The sequence below is a fragment of the Oreochromis aureus genome, linkage group 4 (genome assembly GCF_013358895.1).
Source record: "Oreochromis aureus strain Israel breed Guangdong linkage group 4, ZZ_aureus, whole genome shotgun sequence".
Lineage (NCBI taxonomy): Eukaryota > Metazoa > Chordata > Actinopteri > Cichliformes > Cichlidae > Oreochromis > Oreochromis aureus.
This window is the reverse complement of record NC_052945.1, coordinates 13,417,014-13,432,368: the sequence shown is the minus strand read 5'-3', so window position 1 is coordinate 13,432,368 and position 15,355 is coordinate 13,417,014. Positions and strand designations below refer to the sequence as shown.

At 38.9% G+C, this 15,355-nt stretch overlaps 2 protein-coding genes and 1 long non-coding RNA gene across 3 annotated transcripts; 2 read left to right on the top strand and 1 right to left on the bottom strand.

Moving 5' to 3' along the window:
- Positions 1-1,208: 1,208 nt before the first annotated feature.
- On the top strand, positions 1,209-3,094 carry LOC116317681 (RING finger protein 222). The gene has a single exon (XM_031736529.2). It carries the CDS (start codon positions 1,356-1,358, stop codon positions 1,974-1,976), a length of 621 nt encoding a protein of 206 aa, XP_031592389.1. The 5' UTR covers positions 1,209-1,355; the 3' UTR covers positions 1,977-3,094.
- A 1,244-nt stretch (positions 3,095-4,338) lies between these two features.
- On the top strand, positions 4,339-5,671 carry LOC120439840. The gene is made up of 4 exons (XM_039611113.1): positions 4,339-4,708; positions 4,790-5,072; positions 5,187-5,344; positions 5,620-5,671. The coding sequence occupies exons 1-4, from the start codon at positions 4,452-4,454 to the stop codon at positions 5,669-5,671; spliced, it is 750 nt and encodes a 249-aa protein (XP_039467047.1). The 5' UTR covers positions 4,339-4,451.
- A 6,878-nt stretch (positions 5,672-12,549) lies between these two features.
- LOC120440055 lies at positions 12,550-13,455 on the bottom strand. Its single transcript, XR_005612927.1, has 2 exons — positions 13,128-13,455; positions 12,550-12,878 (listed from the first exon to the last, which is right to left on the bottom strand). It is a non-coding gene; the product is annotated as an uncharacterized LOC120440055 (long non-coding RNA).
- Positions 13,456-15,355: the final 1,900 nt, after the last annotated feature.

The following is a 15,355-nucleotide window of genomic DNA, read 5'->3' as shown; positions in this document are numbered from 1 at the left end:
GCTAAAAACTGACAGGTAGCCCCTCCAACTCTTCATTATTATTTTTAATAATATGGCACCACTATTATTACCAACAAGAAAAAAGTTATATAAAATTATATGCAAAATATTACAAATGACTGAAACATCTTTATTTCAGTAACAACACATAAGAATAAGCTGCTGGTTAACTTTTGCATTCTTACAGCATGCTATGCTAACAAGTCCACTGCCACTGTTCAAGCTTTGACTCCTTGCCGCACTTTTTCATGTTATGGTCACTGCTGTGCTAGTTAAGTTTACTAGTGCTAAATTTCAAACAAAGTACATAATGTGATGCTAGTGGAAGTTATATTTTGGTTAAGTTCACTTTGTAATATTTTTTGTTGTTGGTCACATGATTGGGGTGATACTGATGGCTAATATTAGGCACCTGTTTGCCTGATGTTGGAGAGAGGAAAAATGGGTTGTTATGTTTTTTTGTTCACATCAATGTCACTTTTTCTGGTAAATGGACTGGTACTTGCATAGCTCTTCTCTACTCAAACTGATCAGTCAAAGCATTTTTTACTAACAAGTCACATTTACCCAATCACAAACATATACAAGCACTTTTTTCTATACCTCACATTCACATGCACATTCATGGATGCATCAGGGGGATCTCGGGCTTCATTATAATGACCTCCTGACTGATAGACAACTCACTCCGCCCTGTTTCGTTTTTAACTCAAATTTGAGTGAAGCCAGTGAAGCCCTTGGGGAGGTCATCTCTCTCCTTTTCAGTACTAATTTTGTTGACCAGTAACTTTCCTTGCATAGTTTTTGCAAACAACCTTTTTTTCCCTGACAAAAACAACATGATAACCGAATAAAAACAAGTGAGCAAAAACTATGATGAAATATCTTGATGCTTTTATCATTGAAGAAAAAGAGATCCAATCAGAGCTAATTAAGTTTTGGAGAAAGGCGGGACAAGTTTGAAAGCGATCCAATCAAGTGCAAACAAAACTTTATATTTTAGTCAACTGATTCAACTTTAGATTTAGTCTGCTATAATATGGCACTAATTTGACTAAAACTAGAGTAAATATAAAAGAATTGATGTCTAAATTATGACTAAAGCTAAATTATGTTTTAGTCAAAAGACTATGATTAAACTTTAAAAAAAATTATTTTAACATGTTTCATTTATTTGGAGGTAAGGCCATTTAAGGATTACTGCCACCCTGTGCCACACGTTTATGCACGCCTCTGCTCCACCCACAGTTAAAAGTAAGAGAGTTGTATCGAAGAGAAAGAACTTGGAGCTTTTCCTCAACGTGTAAGCAAAGTCTAGCTTTTCATGCTCTCTGTACTAAGTTCACACTGGAAGTATGGCACTCTATAAGGACGAAAGCCAGGACGACGGACCAGAATGCCCGGTATGTTACGAGTATCTTTCCGGGGCCGAACGAACTTTAAGCTGCGGACATGTTTTCTGCCACGACTGTCTAGTCAAAACACTGGTGACCATCAACAGCGATGGAAATATCAGAAACACGATCGTTTGCCCGATCTGCCGTCATCTTACATTCATCGAAAAACAAAATGAAGCGCTGAAGTCACTCGCGGCCGATAATGATCCGAAAGAGCGGCAGACCCTGAAGGTACCTCTCCCTTTGCCGGTGGGACAGCAGCAGAGCGCACGGCGCGCCTCAGGAGACAGTTTACCGAGTGAAGTTTACTGTATCACTCGCTGCTTTAGAAGCTTTTCTGAGCGAGCTCGCCGACAGAAGCGGATCAGCCCCTGCCAAAAGGGATCCCAGATATTCATCATAAGCGCCCAAGGGCGACCCATGACTGAAGGAGATGCGCCCGGTGTTGTAATATCTGTGGCTCGCCCCCAGCGCAGGCGTAGGATTTGCACGACAACCGGATGGCTGTTCTGCCTGCTGTCTTTGTTTGTTTTACTCGCAGTGACAGCTTCGGTTTTTCCCTGGATTGTGCTGATGTAGCCCAGCGATCCGCATGCCTCGGTCAAAGTGCCGGTATTGAGTAATTTACTGACATTTAAAGAAGAAAACGCAATTGGTTGTATTCAGTGTCCAGAATTACTGAAAATGGAGTGAAGTGCTTTAGTTGGAGTGAGGATTTTCAAGATGTTATCAGTTTCTTTCCTTGATTCTATGGAAAGGTTTATACACGTGACTTGTCCTTTAGCGAGAATTGCCAAGCAAGTCTTTATCTTAGAGAAGCCTCAAACAGTAAAACCTTTTGTTCTGCAATCCTGTCTAACATGTTCAACCTGCTGGAGAACCACATATCACAGCCCATAGATGGTAAATCCAATAAAAGTGGACACAGTAACGTCATTGAACTGTTAAAAAGCTGAAGAAAACAATCACTTTGCTGTCAGAGCTGCTAACTTTAGTTGTGTTACCCTGTTTGTTGTTCAACACCCTGTTTCCAAGCAGCAGCAAATACCTTTGTGCGCAAAGCCAAGCTGCACATTCAACCCCGATCTCACGATTGTTTAGTTGGTCTGTATTTGTCCAAAAAAGAAAGTCGAAATGGTACATTTAATATGAACTTGACCTTGGTTTATTTTTGTAGACAAAATGAGATGATAGAACTTAAAAAACACACATACTTGCAAATGATATGTTAAAAAAAATACACTAAGTTTAAGGTTAAACTTTGAGCAAACTGTTAAAACACTTGTATATGACAGTGCAGGTGGAGCCTCATGACAAATGCAAAGACTCATTTTGACAATGAGCTGTGCCGTTATCACCACCATACTGGGAAACCCATACACTCCTAGTTTCTGTCAGTCTCTGGGTTGGTTGGTTGCTGAGCCAGTCCTACAAGTTACAACCTGCAGAGGGTTCTTCCTTTCAGATATATTTGACTTCTTAATGGTAATATTAAAAAGTATTAGGTTATCTTTTAGATAATATACCCTGTTAGTGGCTTCCATATTGATAGATGGTCTCACATTGAGAATAAATTTGTGATTATACAAGAGAAATAGTCTTAAAGTATTGACAGCAAAAAGTGAACATGTTCATACTGTGTGTTTTTTAGACATAGAATATTTACATAAATTAAACCATTTGAGAGGAGAACTGTGTATATGTGTCTTTTTCTCTTTAATTATCAAAGATTATCAAAGTGAAACTGCAGTATCTGTTATATGATTATTGTAGAAACATCTTTGAATGTTCTGAACTACAATATCGGCTAATGACACAAATAAGCATGCAATCAGTCTAACAACACAGGCTGATAACTATATTTATTCCCATTACATATGGCTAGGAAAAAAATGTAATGTATTTTTCTTCTCTGCTTTTACTGCAAGGGGTCAAAGGTCATTGAACCTGAAGCACTTGATACAAACTTTAGAAAGAAAATCATTAAACTTTATGTCAGTCCAGTTAATCATGAAACGGATACAACACAGTTACTTCTCAGTGTGACTAATAAAACACACGATATAAAGCACTGCCATTCTCAGGCCTTTCAGATGTAAGTTGAACATATTAGCTTGTCAGGAAAAACATTATGGGACTTTCTTTCCTCCTCAGAAACACATGGAGATACAAACATTTTAATTAAAATAGGATTCTTCCCATACTTTGCTGGCATGAAGTGGGTATATTAGAGAGAAATAATGTACACTGTACTCAAGTATTGAAAAGCGTTGATACCTTATTTTGAGATATATACATTTTGCTGTATGAATGTATCTAAGCCACAGATCAGATTATAAACTAGATCCAGCTGCAATATATACTGAATATGCTGTCCATCATAAAATATGTTATCTCAAGTTCTTAAGGTATCATTATAGGGCAATACTTTTTTTTAACTTAAGTCGGACATTGAATGCAGGATTTGTACTTTTTAAGTAGAAAAGTAAAGCAGCATCTAATGAACAAAGTGCGTGTTTCATTATAAGGCAAATATATCTGCCATGCTAATGGTGCTTTGTAAGTTTTTAGCTATAATTACGTATTACAGTTTTTTACAGACGCTAGGACACATTTCGCAATACTTAGGTCACTTTTGCAAAACTCCTCACACAGTGAGCACAACAGAAGTCTATGTGGGCTAAACTGAGGATCAGTTATTGTTTTGGCACAAAATGCATTCAGTGACTACATCTCTCAAATTTCATGAATTATTTTCTCACTCAGACACAACAACTGCCAAAAATCTTTGTACGTACAGGACATTTTGCATGTACTTACATACTGTTTTCAAAACTGTTAAACTTATGGTCAAAACAATAACATAATGCAAAACTGAATAAGACAGCAAAATTCAACAGCAATATTTTATTGAAACAAATTTTAAATCTAAAAATGCAGTTTAACCAGCCACAGCTGATTCTCATTGTAGATGAACATCTACACAGGTGTTACTCCTTCAATTTCATTACAAAAGGAGACAACTGCTGAATAGGTTTGTTTTGTGATGTAAACATGGACCCAGCCAGAAATGGAGAAGTGGCTGAAAGAGGAAGAAGAGTGGCTGGGAGGGGGCGAGGAATACGTATGTGTGGTGGAAGAAGAATAAGAGGAAGATCAAGAGCTGTAGTCGCAGATGAGATCAGAGCTACTGTAATTGATCATGTAGTAAATCATGGTCACTCAATGAGAGAGGCTGGTCAGAGAGTGCAGCCAAATCTGCAACGCTCTACAGTGGCATCTATTGTTAGAGTTTTCCGGCAAACCAACAGGTAACTAGTATTCTGCAAGGGCATTTGCACATTTCAGAAGTAAATAAGCTTTTGTGTAATTGTTGTTGCATTTCTGCTTAGGACTCAACGGTTACCTCACACAGGAGGGAGAGGACGGATGTTCACTGATGTGCAGCAAACTGCCATTGTTGATATGGTCATCAGAAACAATGGGATAAAACTCACTGAAATTAGACACAGAGTCTTGGCAGACCACGTTACTTTTGCAAATATTCACCGTGTAAGCATAACAACAATTTCTAGAGTCCTGAAAAAACATCAGGTCAGGATGAAACAGTTGTACACTGCGCCTTTTGAGAGGAACTCTGAACATGTCAAGCAACTCAGGAACCAGTATGTCCAGGTAAGATCACAATAAAATACAGATCTGTTTTTGAACAAAACCAAACACACACAAAGACAATTTTTACAAATTTACTACTGTAACAGCTTATGTTGCCTTGTGGATTTATGTTAGAGAGTCATGGAGATTGAAGGTAGGCAAACACACCACATTTTCATCTTTGTGGATGAGGCAGGTTTCAACTTGGCCAAAGCACGGCGACGAGGGAGGAATGTGATTGGGAAGAGAGCCACAGTGAATGTCCCGGGCCAGAGGGGTGCCAACATCACAATGTGCGCAGCAATATCCACTGATGGACTGCTGTTACACAGACCACTAATTGGGCCATACAACACTGAACGGCTCCTTGCGTTCCTGCATGATCTCTATGGAAGGGTTGTGCTAGGTGAGGAAAGGGATGCGGAGAGAAGGAATCAGCCAACATTTATAATTTTATGGGACAATGTGGTATTTCATCACTCCCGTGCAGTCACCGAGTGGTTTGCAGCCCATCCCAGAATGGAGTCTCTTTTCCTCCCACCTTACTCTCCATTCCTCAACCCCATAGAGGAATTCTTTTCCTCATGGCGGTGGAAGGTTTACGACCATCATCCACATGATCAAATGTCCCTCCTGGATGCAATGAATGCTGGATGCCTGGAGATATCAGCAGAAGATTGCCAGGGATGGATCAGGCATGCCAGAAGATTCTTTCCTAGGTGTATTGCCCTAGATGACATAAGATGTGATGTGGATGTGAACCTGTGGCCAAATGGAGAAGATCGAGTAGATTAGCATTACTATTGTATGTGTATCAGTGGATGGTGTGTATACAAATTCTTGTATTTTGGGATTACTTGGTGCAAAAAAATAAAAATACATAAATTAACGAATTCTGCATGATGTCTGATTCATTCCAGTGACATATATTGAAATTATGAACAGAGATGTGTCCTTGTTTTACACAAGAAAACACTGTGTAATGCTACATGTTGTTAGTGTTTTTTAGGTCATTGTTTTGTGGGTGACAAAGTGTGTTTGTTGGCTGTCAACCTTTGCTAGTGTTCTGGAAGAATGAGTTTATTTGAGACCTGAATAAAGTGTTTTGGTAGTTGTAGTGCATTTTGAATGTGAAATGAACTGCTTTGCCAAGCTGAGGGTCAGTTAGGAGAATTGTGTGAAGAGTTTTGCAAAAGTGACCTAAGTATTGCGAAATGTGTCCTAGCGTCTGTTTATAAAAACAAAAAAAAAAAACAATGAAATATTCCCAGCCACATTAGCAACCCAGCCATGCAAAATGTGGATAAAATGTACACACTGTACTTTTGTTCATTTGAATTTAGACAAATACAACATGTTTTAAAACAACAATAACATATACTGCCTCAGCATTCATTGTGTTATAGAAAATGAAATGTAGCCTCTTACCATTGTCACATGGTGTGCCAACTTTAAACACTGAGAGCTTGCCAGGTCTTCTATTGTTCTCCGTAGTATATTTTGTGTTTCATGTCCTGAAACTAGAACCTAGAACAGTGTCCTCACACCGCATGCAGGCCATGCTTATAAGAAGATCAGAAGCAGCACTACTAATACTAAAATCAGGCCATGCACGCAGTTTATTATTGCACCCAGGTAAGGCTCAGATTCAACTTCCCTTATTTAAACCCAGACCTCTGGTCCTCCAAGCTCCTCCAGAGACCTCCATCTGACATGTTGTCTGCTTCAGGCACAACAGGTCCTTCCCCTTTCTTGACAAATGCAAACACAACATGATTTTGTTTCCTGTCATGGATAATTGTGGTCCCAATCATTTTGGCCAAGCATTTGTAACAGAGGGCATGTCTGCAGATCAGAAATGTTCCTGTACCTGAAAGATATTCATAGCAGTCAAGACATTGTGTGTCCACCTAACTGTCCTCTTTCCTCAAGACTTTCTTTGTTTTTAAAGTGGACCAGGGACCACAAATAAAATCCCACCATGCTTAGTTTTCTCTGATTTTTAGGTGTTTTAGTGTCATAGAACTGACTGCTGCGTATTTATGGCACAGGATATGAGTGAAACAGGGAGTTACTTCTGATGCTAATAAAGTTAAGGTCAAAATTAAGTATCAAAAACTGCTTTTTTCAAGTGTTCTTTCAACTGTATTAGGTCTTGAGTCTGCTGTACCTTAAAAGTTTGATGTCATTAGGTTAAAAAAAAAAAACTGCGCAAAAAACACAATTTATGATGATACACTGATATTTACAATTTTCAACTTACACTGATTGTATGTATTTTGACAATCACTCCCAATCAGTACCATCAAATGGTCATTAATTCTTTCCAAAATTTCTTTCCAAACTTCATAGCTGGCTGAAATGTGGTGTTTATTAGTCTCAAATGAGTCACCCATGACAAAGGACTGCTAAGTCCTGTGTTTCAAGGCAACTTTCAAGGCTATATAAATAAAACTGAATTGAATTAAGTTGAATTTAACCAAAATACAGATCTATGCAATGCTATTCAAGCTATTCAAAACTCAATAGAATATACTGTCATTTATGCACAGATATTTGTTGCATCTGGGAGGTATAGTGTATTTTACTGAGTTTGTGTCAGTGCACATACGTGTCAGTGAACGACATACATGCACATACTGGTCAAGCAAGTTTGTCCTCAGTGAAGACAGTTAACAAATTGTGTTTGGGTCAGGTTTAACCTGTTTTGATATTTGACAGCAGCAAAAACTCTGTTATTCTTTCAGCCAGAATGAGACTATTCTGGGTCAAATTTAAGCAGCATCTATTTGAAAGCTTTTTAGATCCAGTAAGTATTAAATGAAGGAAATTGGGGCTTTAGATGAATCTTGAAACTTTTTTTTCACTGGGTTCCTGCAAAGAAATTTGTTGGTTTTCAAGGGTCATGGGTGAATCTACAAACAGTGTTGCTTATAAGCAACAGAGGTCATACAGAGGTTAGAGGGTGTCTTGACCCAGAGATGTGATCTGAAAAAGGGTGGCACGGTAGTAGAGTGGTTAGCACCATCACATCATGGTAAGGTGATTTCTTGGTTAAATACCAGCAGGGTCCTTCCTCTGTAGACTTTGTATGGCTTCTTCCCAGAGTCCAGAGGTAAATTGGTCATGCATATGAGCATGCATATTAAAGTGCAACTCGTAGATAAAAGCGCTAAAATGGTCATTAAGTCTTGAAATGTACTGTGTAAATGCCAGAATCGATTATGTGCCCATCTGTTGGCATTTGTGTTTTCCACATGCAAGCATAATGTAAGAAAATAAATTAAATAAAAATAAAAGAAATCAGAATCCATCCATCCATCCATTCTCTTCTGCTTCTACGGGGCCAAGTCGCAGGGGCAGCAGCCCAAGCAGAGAAGCCCAGACCTCCCTCTTCCCAGCCACCTCCTCCAGCTTATGCGGGGGAACACCCAGGCGTTCCCAGGCCAGCCGAGAGATATAATCTCTCCAGCGTGTCCTGGGTCTGCCTTAGGGCCTCCTCCCCTCTGCGAATCGCTACCTTATCGTGGTGGAGGGGTTTGTGTGTCCCAGGGATCCCAGGAGCTATGTTGTCTGGGGGCTTTTGCCCCCTCGTAGGGTCTCCCATGGCAAATTGGTCCTGGGTGAGGGACCAGACAAAGAGCGATTCAGAAGACCCCTATGAAAAGACCATCGAGGGAACAGTTCACCCTGCCCGGGATAGGGTTACCGGGACCCTGCCCTGGAGCCAGGCCCGGGGAGGGTGGCCGAGGGCGAGCGTCTGGTGGTCGGGCCTTAGTCCATGAGGCCCGGCCGGGCACAGCCCGAAAAAGGGACATGGGTCCATCATCCTGCAGGCCTACCACCTGCAGGAGGCACCGTAGGGGTCGGGTGCAATGTGAGCCAGGCGGCAGCCAGGAGTGGAGGTCCTGGCAGACTGATCCCAGGCTACCAAATCAGAATCCATTTATTCTTAAATAAGTTAGATTGAAATGATAGTAGTAATAGTAGTTGTTGCTTTGTCTAAAAATGAATTGTAAAGCCTTTAAAAAATTGCACTGCTCTTGAAACCATTAAAGATTAATCATCCATTTATTATATACACAGACACACACACAGACACGGCTTTATAGACATCCTAAACAGATCTGTAGTTCAAAATTTGAGGGGATTTGACGGGGGGGAGTTTTTAGCCTAGGTCAAAATGAACTCAAACCATGTTGTGAAGGCACAGAATATGAACAGTAATAAGGTTTAAATGTATTTACTGGCATACTTTTAACTTGGTCGCTGGCATAAAAAAATGTGTCAGAAATATGTCACTACCAGGGACATCCTGTAGAGGGCATAGCTTAACTCATTAACGAACCTGTCTAAATTGGCACTGATGTACAGAATTTAATGGACAATATCTAATGGAGATGTATAAAGTCGAGCATGGTAAGCAGAGTAGAAAAAACAGAGCAACAGGAACAGAAGAGGAATTATGATGGAAAAAAATGCAAGGTTTCAGGTAGAAAAGTGGGACTGGGAACATTTCACCTTGACATCTTTTACTTTGAACTTATCTGTAAATAGATGTATTTTAAAATATATATAAATTGAACTTCAATCATGTTAACGGATGTTTTCACAAAATAACTTTGCATACTGAGTCAGATTTATTCCTAGAAGAAAGAAAGCTATTTACTATAGTTTATGATTCATGATCTTCAAATCTTTTCAAAAACCTCTTTACTACAAACTTGACATTAATGTAGTCATAAAATATAACAAATACTTGTCTGCACTTGTATTTGTGATATGATTTCTCTCCATATTAAAACATCAAGTACTCTGCATTCAGATATTTTTCAGATATCACTGTCCTAAAAATGATAGGATCCTCCTGAAACAGAAGAGGGCAGTGTAGTATGATGTAAACTTATGATTTCACAAGCATTTGAAGCAATCATTAAGTAAGGACAGTTATATTTTTCTTAGTAATGAAAGTCTACTTTTCCATTTGCCTGGATTTGTTGTTCCTGTTTAGATGATGCTTGATTTGCAACATCAAATGGGACTCAGAAGTAAATTCTCAACCAGATGACCCATTATGTGTCCCCTAAAATCATCTGAACTCAGTGGAAGCAGGGAGTGTAAAAAGAGGCCACTTACCACCCCTGTGCAGTAATAACTACACAAGGCTCACTAGCCAAAGTTTCAAGCATTGACTGTGCTCAGAATGCATCAGTCATCACACGTCAAGGTCGACACCTGCTGGGTAGACCTTAATTTATTGTAAGTGTGTAAAGTGATTGACACTTGAAAATGAGATGTTAGCAGACAGCACAGAAAAATTGTGATGCCTTTATGGCTATGAATGGTCACCAGCATTTTGATGAGACAATCATAGCCAAAAGCATGTCTACAAATCTAAATTCCTTTGGTGCCGAAACGCATTCTTGTTGTATTGCTGGGATTATGGCACCCAGCTGAATCAATATTCAGTTTGTATGTAATTTTGCTAAAACAATGTCCGACTCATTCTCTGTTCCTCTCCACAGTTAAACCTCTCTATGGTAGGAGTTTTTGTGCTAGCATGGCTTTTGGTAAACCAGTTTAGAGGATGTCCTGGGTGCAGACTTCCAGTGTCCATTCGCAAGACAGATCTTGAGATACAAGATTTTTGCCCACACCAACAACAGTAAGACCGAATTATGATTGGTGCTTTCAGAGATACCACCATGACTGATTATCTCCATTTTTATATTATTGAAATCCATTTTAAGAAGAACATAAATCCAGAAAGAACCAATAGCTGTACCCAAACAAGTACAAGGCTGAAGGAAATGGTATCAATACTGCAGGCAATTTATACTGAAGATAGCCAAAGGGACTCAAGAATGTTCAATATGCCGTAAATGTTTCTTCCCCAGCTACTGAACATGTACCATAAACACGACAACATTGCTGTTTACCAGTTTAAAATTATGGCAGACAATATCCTGTATGCTCAGAATCTGTTTTTTTGTTTTGTTTGTTTGTTTGTTTTTTTTGCACGAAAGACATTGTGATCTGCAGACAAGCTCCGCTGCCTGGTCAAAACCCATAGTGTCAAAATAGGCCCAGCAAATTACCCAGCAAGGGTCAGAGACAAAACATGGAGACAGGTTTGCTCACACTGACAATGGTAAGGCTCAGTCATACTAACTGGTGCTTCAAAAGAGACAATGAGAAAGTCAAAATCTCCCTTTGCTCATTACCATTATATGTTAACAAGCCATTTTTGTTTTTTTTACAAGACCACAAACCCAGAGAGAACCAGTTTCTGTAGCCAAAGCACAAGGTTGAATGCAAGATGCTGCACTGTAATAGAGGTAAAAACAGCCAGGACAACACACAATGTCCAGCGTGCTAAGAATGTGTTTAGGGCATGCATTAATGTAATGCTTTCCATTACAACATCCTGGTAGCCATCATCATACTGCAGCAAAGTAAGCCCTCACTGCTGGTATATTATAGCCATCAAGAGACAAGAAGCACCTGAGTCACTTGCAGCAGATATTCCACATAAAGGACAGGAGTGGCTTTTCTATCAGTGCTGAAATCTTTGATGGTTTCAAACACATGAGTATGGGCTCTTGCAGATACTGGAATTATAAAGATATGTTATGTCAAATTGCTCCGCTTATCTCACAGCACAACTTTTAACCCTTTAACGCATAGTGGTCACTACTGTGGACAGCTATTCAAAGGCTGTTTTCTTGTATTTGTGTCAGTGTCGATGGTATACTTGCACATAAACCACTACATTGGACACTGAGGTGTCACTCCATACCCTGCCACACAGTGGTCAGCCAGTTGTCCACATAAGTGAACATGTAAAAAACTCTTTGAAAAGTACATGTTTAAAAAATGAAGTTCAAAAATCTTTTTTTTAATGCCTAAAGATGAATAGAAATACTTAAGAAAAAAATACGGATTGAGGTTGTCATAATTCATGCATGAAAGGGTTAAGAACCACTGGTTCAACATACAATAAAGCTCTGTGCTGCTTGATGCCACTGCTGCTGAACTTTCAGCTGAAAATGCTATTGATACAAATGTTTGCTTTGAATAACATTTAGAATCAGAATCAGCATACTTTATTAATCCCTAAGAAAATTATCAGGATTGTTAGGATTAAATTAGCTGTGCTGCAAAGGCTAGTGGAGTGTGAGGTGGACTAAACCATTTCGCCTAACTTTGGATGATTGATCAAAGAAAGGCTCTAGTATTTTTTAATAATTTATTTTAATCAAAGTGCAGTCACACACCAGATTTATTCAGGCACCTTATTTGGGTCTCAATTATTTAGAAATAAAAATGGCAAACAGATACAAACTCTTCATTCCAGGTTTCCAAGGGCTCCTCCAACCGTTTGGATCTTGGGTAGTTATAATTACTGGCCTCTATTAGGTTCTGTACTGTAATACTTTCCGATCTTTTGTAAATGAATTTCAGCTTCTATCTTGTACACAAAGGATTATCACAACAGCCCATTCCAGATGTTTTATTTGGCAGATTTTTATACTAGATCCCCTTCCAGATGTAAGCCCAAAGGTTCTCTCAGAATCAAAGTGGCAATGTGTAAACAACTACACTACAAGGCCATTTGTTAATACATTAAGAAACAAATTACTGTCAGCATTTGTAGATCTTACTGAGGAAGTCTGTAGGCTATAATACAAAAGTATAGACACAAAATATCCTGGTGTGCTGGAAACTTGTCAGCAGAAGAAACACTGAAGAATCAGCAGCTGCAGCTTGTTGTGGGCGTTTCTGTTTTGTCTGCACGACCTCTGGCAGGGTATTTTATTAATGCATCTACAAAGAACCGGAAACAACATAAGAAAACTTACAATTTCACATTTAATAAACATCATAAAAAGCTCTCTTGTTATTTTACTAACTTCCAGAATGAACTTTCCAAACAATTAAAACCCCCTGCTTCATCTTTGAGACAAACAGCCACACTATTTAAGTTACATCAAATTTTCTTGTTCGTGATTACTTAAAAATACAGAGCACAATAAATGTAGTGATTAAATAAATAAATGAATAAAAGAGCCTTACCATTATCACAATCTGCGCTAACTTCTCTGGTGCTTCGGTATCTGGAAGTTGGAAGCAGCCAAAATATCCATCAAACGAATGACAAATGGTTGATAGCAAAATAGCCAAAATCTCCAGTAGCATCAAGAGAAAGTCTAGCCCAGTAACCTGAGAGTCACTGTGGATTTGGCTGGGCTGTGGTTCAAGCTGATCTATATCAGCAGCGTCATCAGCCATTGCTCTCCTTTATTGTGCTTCTGCTGAAGCTGTATGACCAAGAACAAGTTTCGGGTTACTGCTGCTACAGTGAAGTGCTCCCCAAATTCTTTTCTTAGCAAGATCTCTCTGCCCTTTTAGTCTGTGTGTGCAGGACCAAAGGTCTCTATCAAGTTTCAGTACGGGGTACCACCGTGGGTGGGAGCTAGTCAGTATACCCCTAACTGTCTCAACTCTGTGTCCCTCAAAAAATCAAAACAACTATGTAATACTTAAAAAAATTGTATTTTCCCTTTAAAACACTCGTGCTAATCAAACACATATAACATTTGATATATATAAATGTTATCCCTCCTCACAGACTTCAAATTAGTTTAGTCCGCTGCCTACCAACCCCCAAGCCTTACACAATGGTGTGAGTGTTGTTGAGCAGGTATTTCTGGTAGTATTCGTTTAGAGGGCTGACCTTTTATCTTAGGTTATCTTCATTCTATTAAAATAAAGCACATTTAAAATTGTAACCAACCTGGTTGACTTTTTAAAGTGTTAATTAAAATCCCAATTAAAGCCATAACTCACTCTGATTTTCAAGTGCTTTTAGTTTATTACAATTGTTATTTTTATGACTAAAAAAATAAATCTTGCTTATAACCTTAGAGCTTTACAATCCAAAGATGTTCTCTTCCTAATACTGTTAGAAATATATATTATACTGTTTTTAGTGACTGTCTTTGGAGATTCTCAGCCATTCAAGTTACTGAATAAATTACTGCTGGAACTGGAGTTAAGTTTCAAGTTTCACCCGACTGGTGGGGCACAGGTAGAGAACCAATGTAAAGAACCATTCAGGCCCTGCATGAGTCTTTGACACCACCTAGTATTGATATGAATCATATGGGCAACCATAATTAGGTCTGTCTGGGTAAGGTATAACATAAACAGAAAGAGGACAAATAAAAGCAAACAAGAAACAAAATAAAAAAACGTGCTTAGGAATAGTACTCTCATGCGTCTGTTACAGTTCATATTCCTTCACCTTCCCCCACCCTCAGGCCCCATGGGTGGAAGTGACAAAGCAGTCCCCCTGGGGTGGAGGAGAGAACCACCTTGCAAAACAATTCCTGCCAACTGTAACTCAGCTGATCTAATTTTATCCTAGCCCTTTTGGTAAACCTCATAAGAATATTTGTGGTGGGGGGGGTTGCCACCTATCATGTAATCCTGGATTATGGTACAGCATGGCGTTCAAGAGTCTTAAATTCATGCAAGTTTTCCAAGATAATTTCCAGCATTGCATTCACTGCTAGTGAATCTTTCACATTCCTACATCACACCCCACCCCCAAGCCCAAGGGTGGAGGCAGGAGCCCCTTGTAAAACATGACCTGTTTATCTTTAGTTATTCATGTGTGATAGTTCCTCCTGCCATGTACCATTGTCAGGTCATCAAACAACATAAAAAGGCTGGCTTGAGATGAAAATGTTTATATTTAAAACTTAAATGATCACATACATGCTTGTACGACATTTAAACAATACAATACAACATGAGTGATGGTACAGCCATGTGGCTTTAAAATGGCTCAAAGAAAAAAAACAAAAAAAAAAAACACAACAGCTCTTCTGTGTGTGCAGTTCTTGAGAACACAATGGGAAGATTTAACAAATACATCATGGGCATGATGTGTGATGTCTGTGGAAGTTTACCCATAGACTTCTATACAAGTGAGTTGTGTTTGTAGACACAAGAGTTACTCTGCTTACTATTGGAAATATTTGATCAACTTCATTTTTCTAGGTGCAGAACTATGTGCATCCAATTCAATATTATTCATATAGCACCAAATCACAAGTTGCCTCAAAGCCATCCAATGTTTAATAATCTATCCCAACAGGAGTTAGACATCTGGTGGCTGTGGCTTAGGTGGTTTTGAGGTGTGATGTTTTCTGTGATGACTGAAGTTTTAACCACTGCCATGAAGAATAGTGGAGATGGTAAAAATAAATACAAATTCCTATAAAACTGTTGCATTA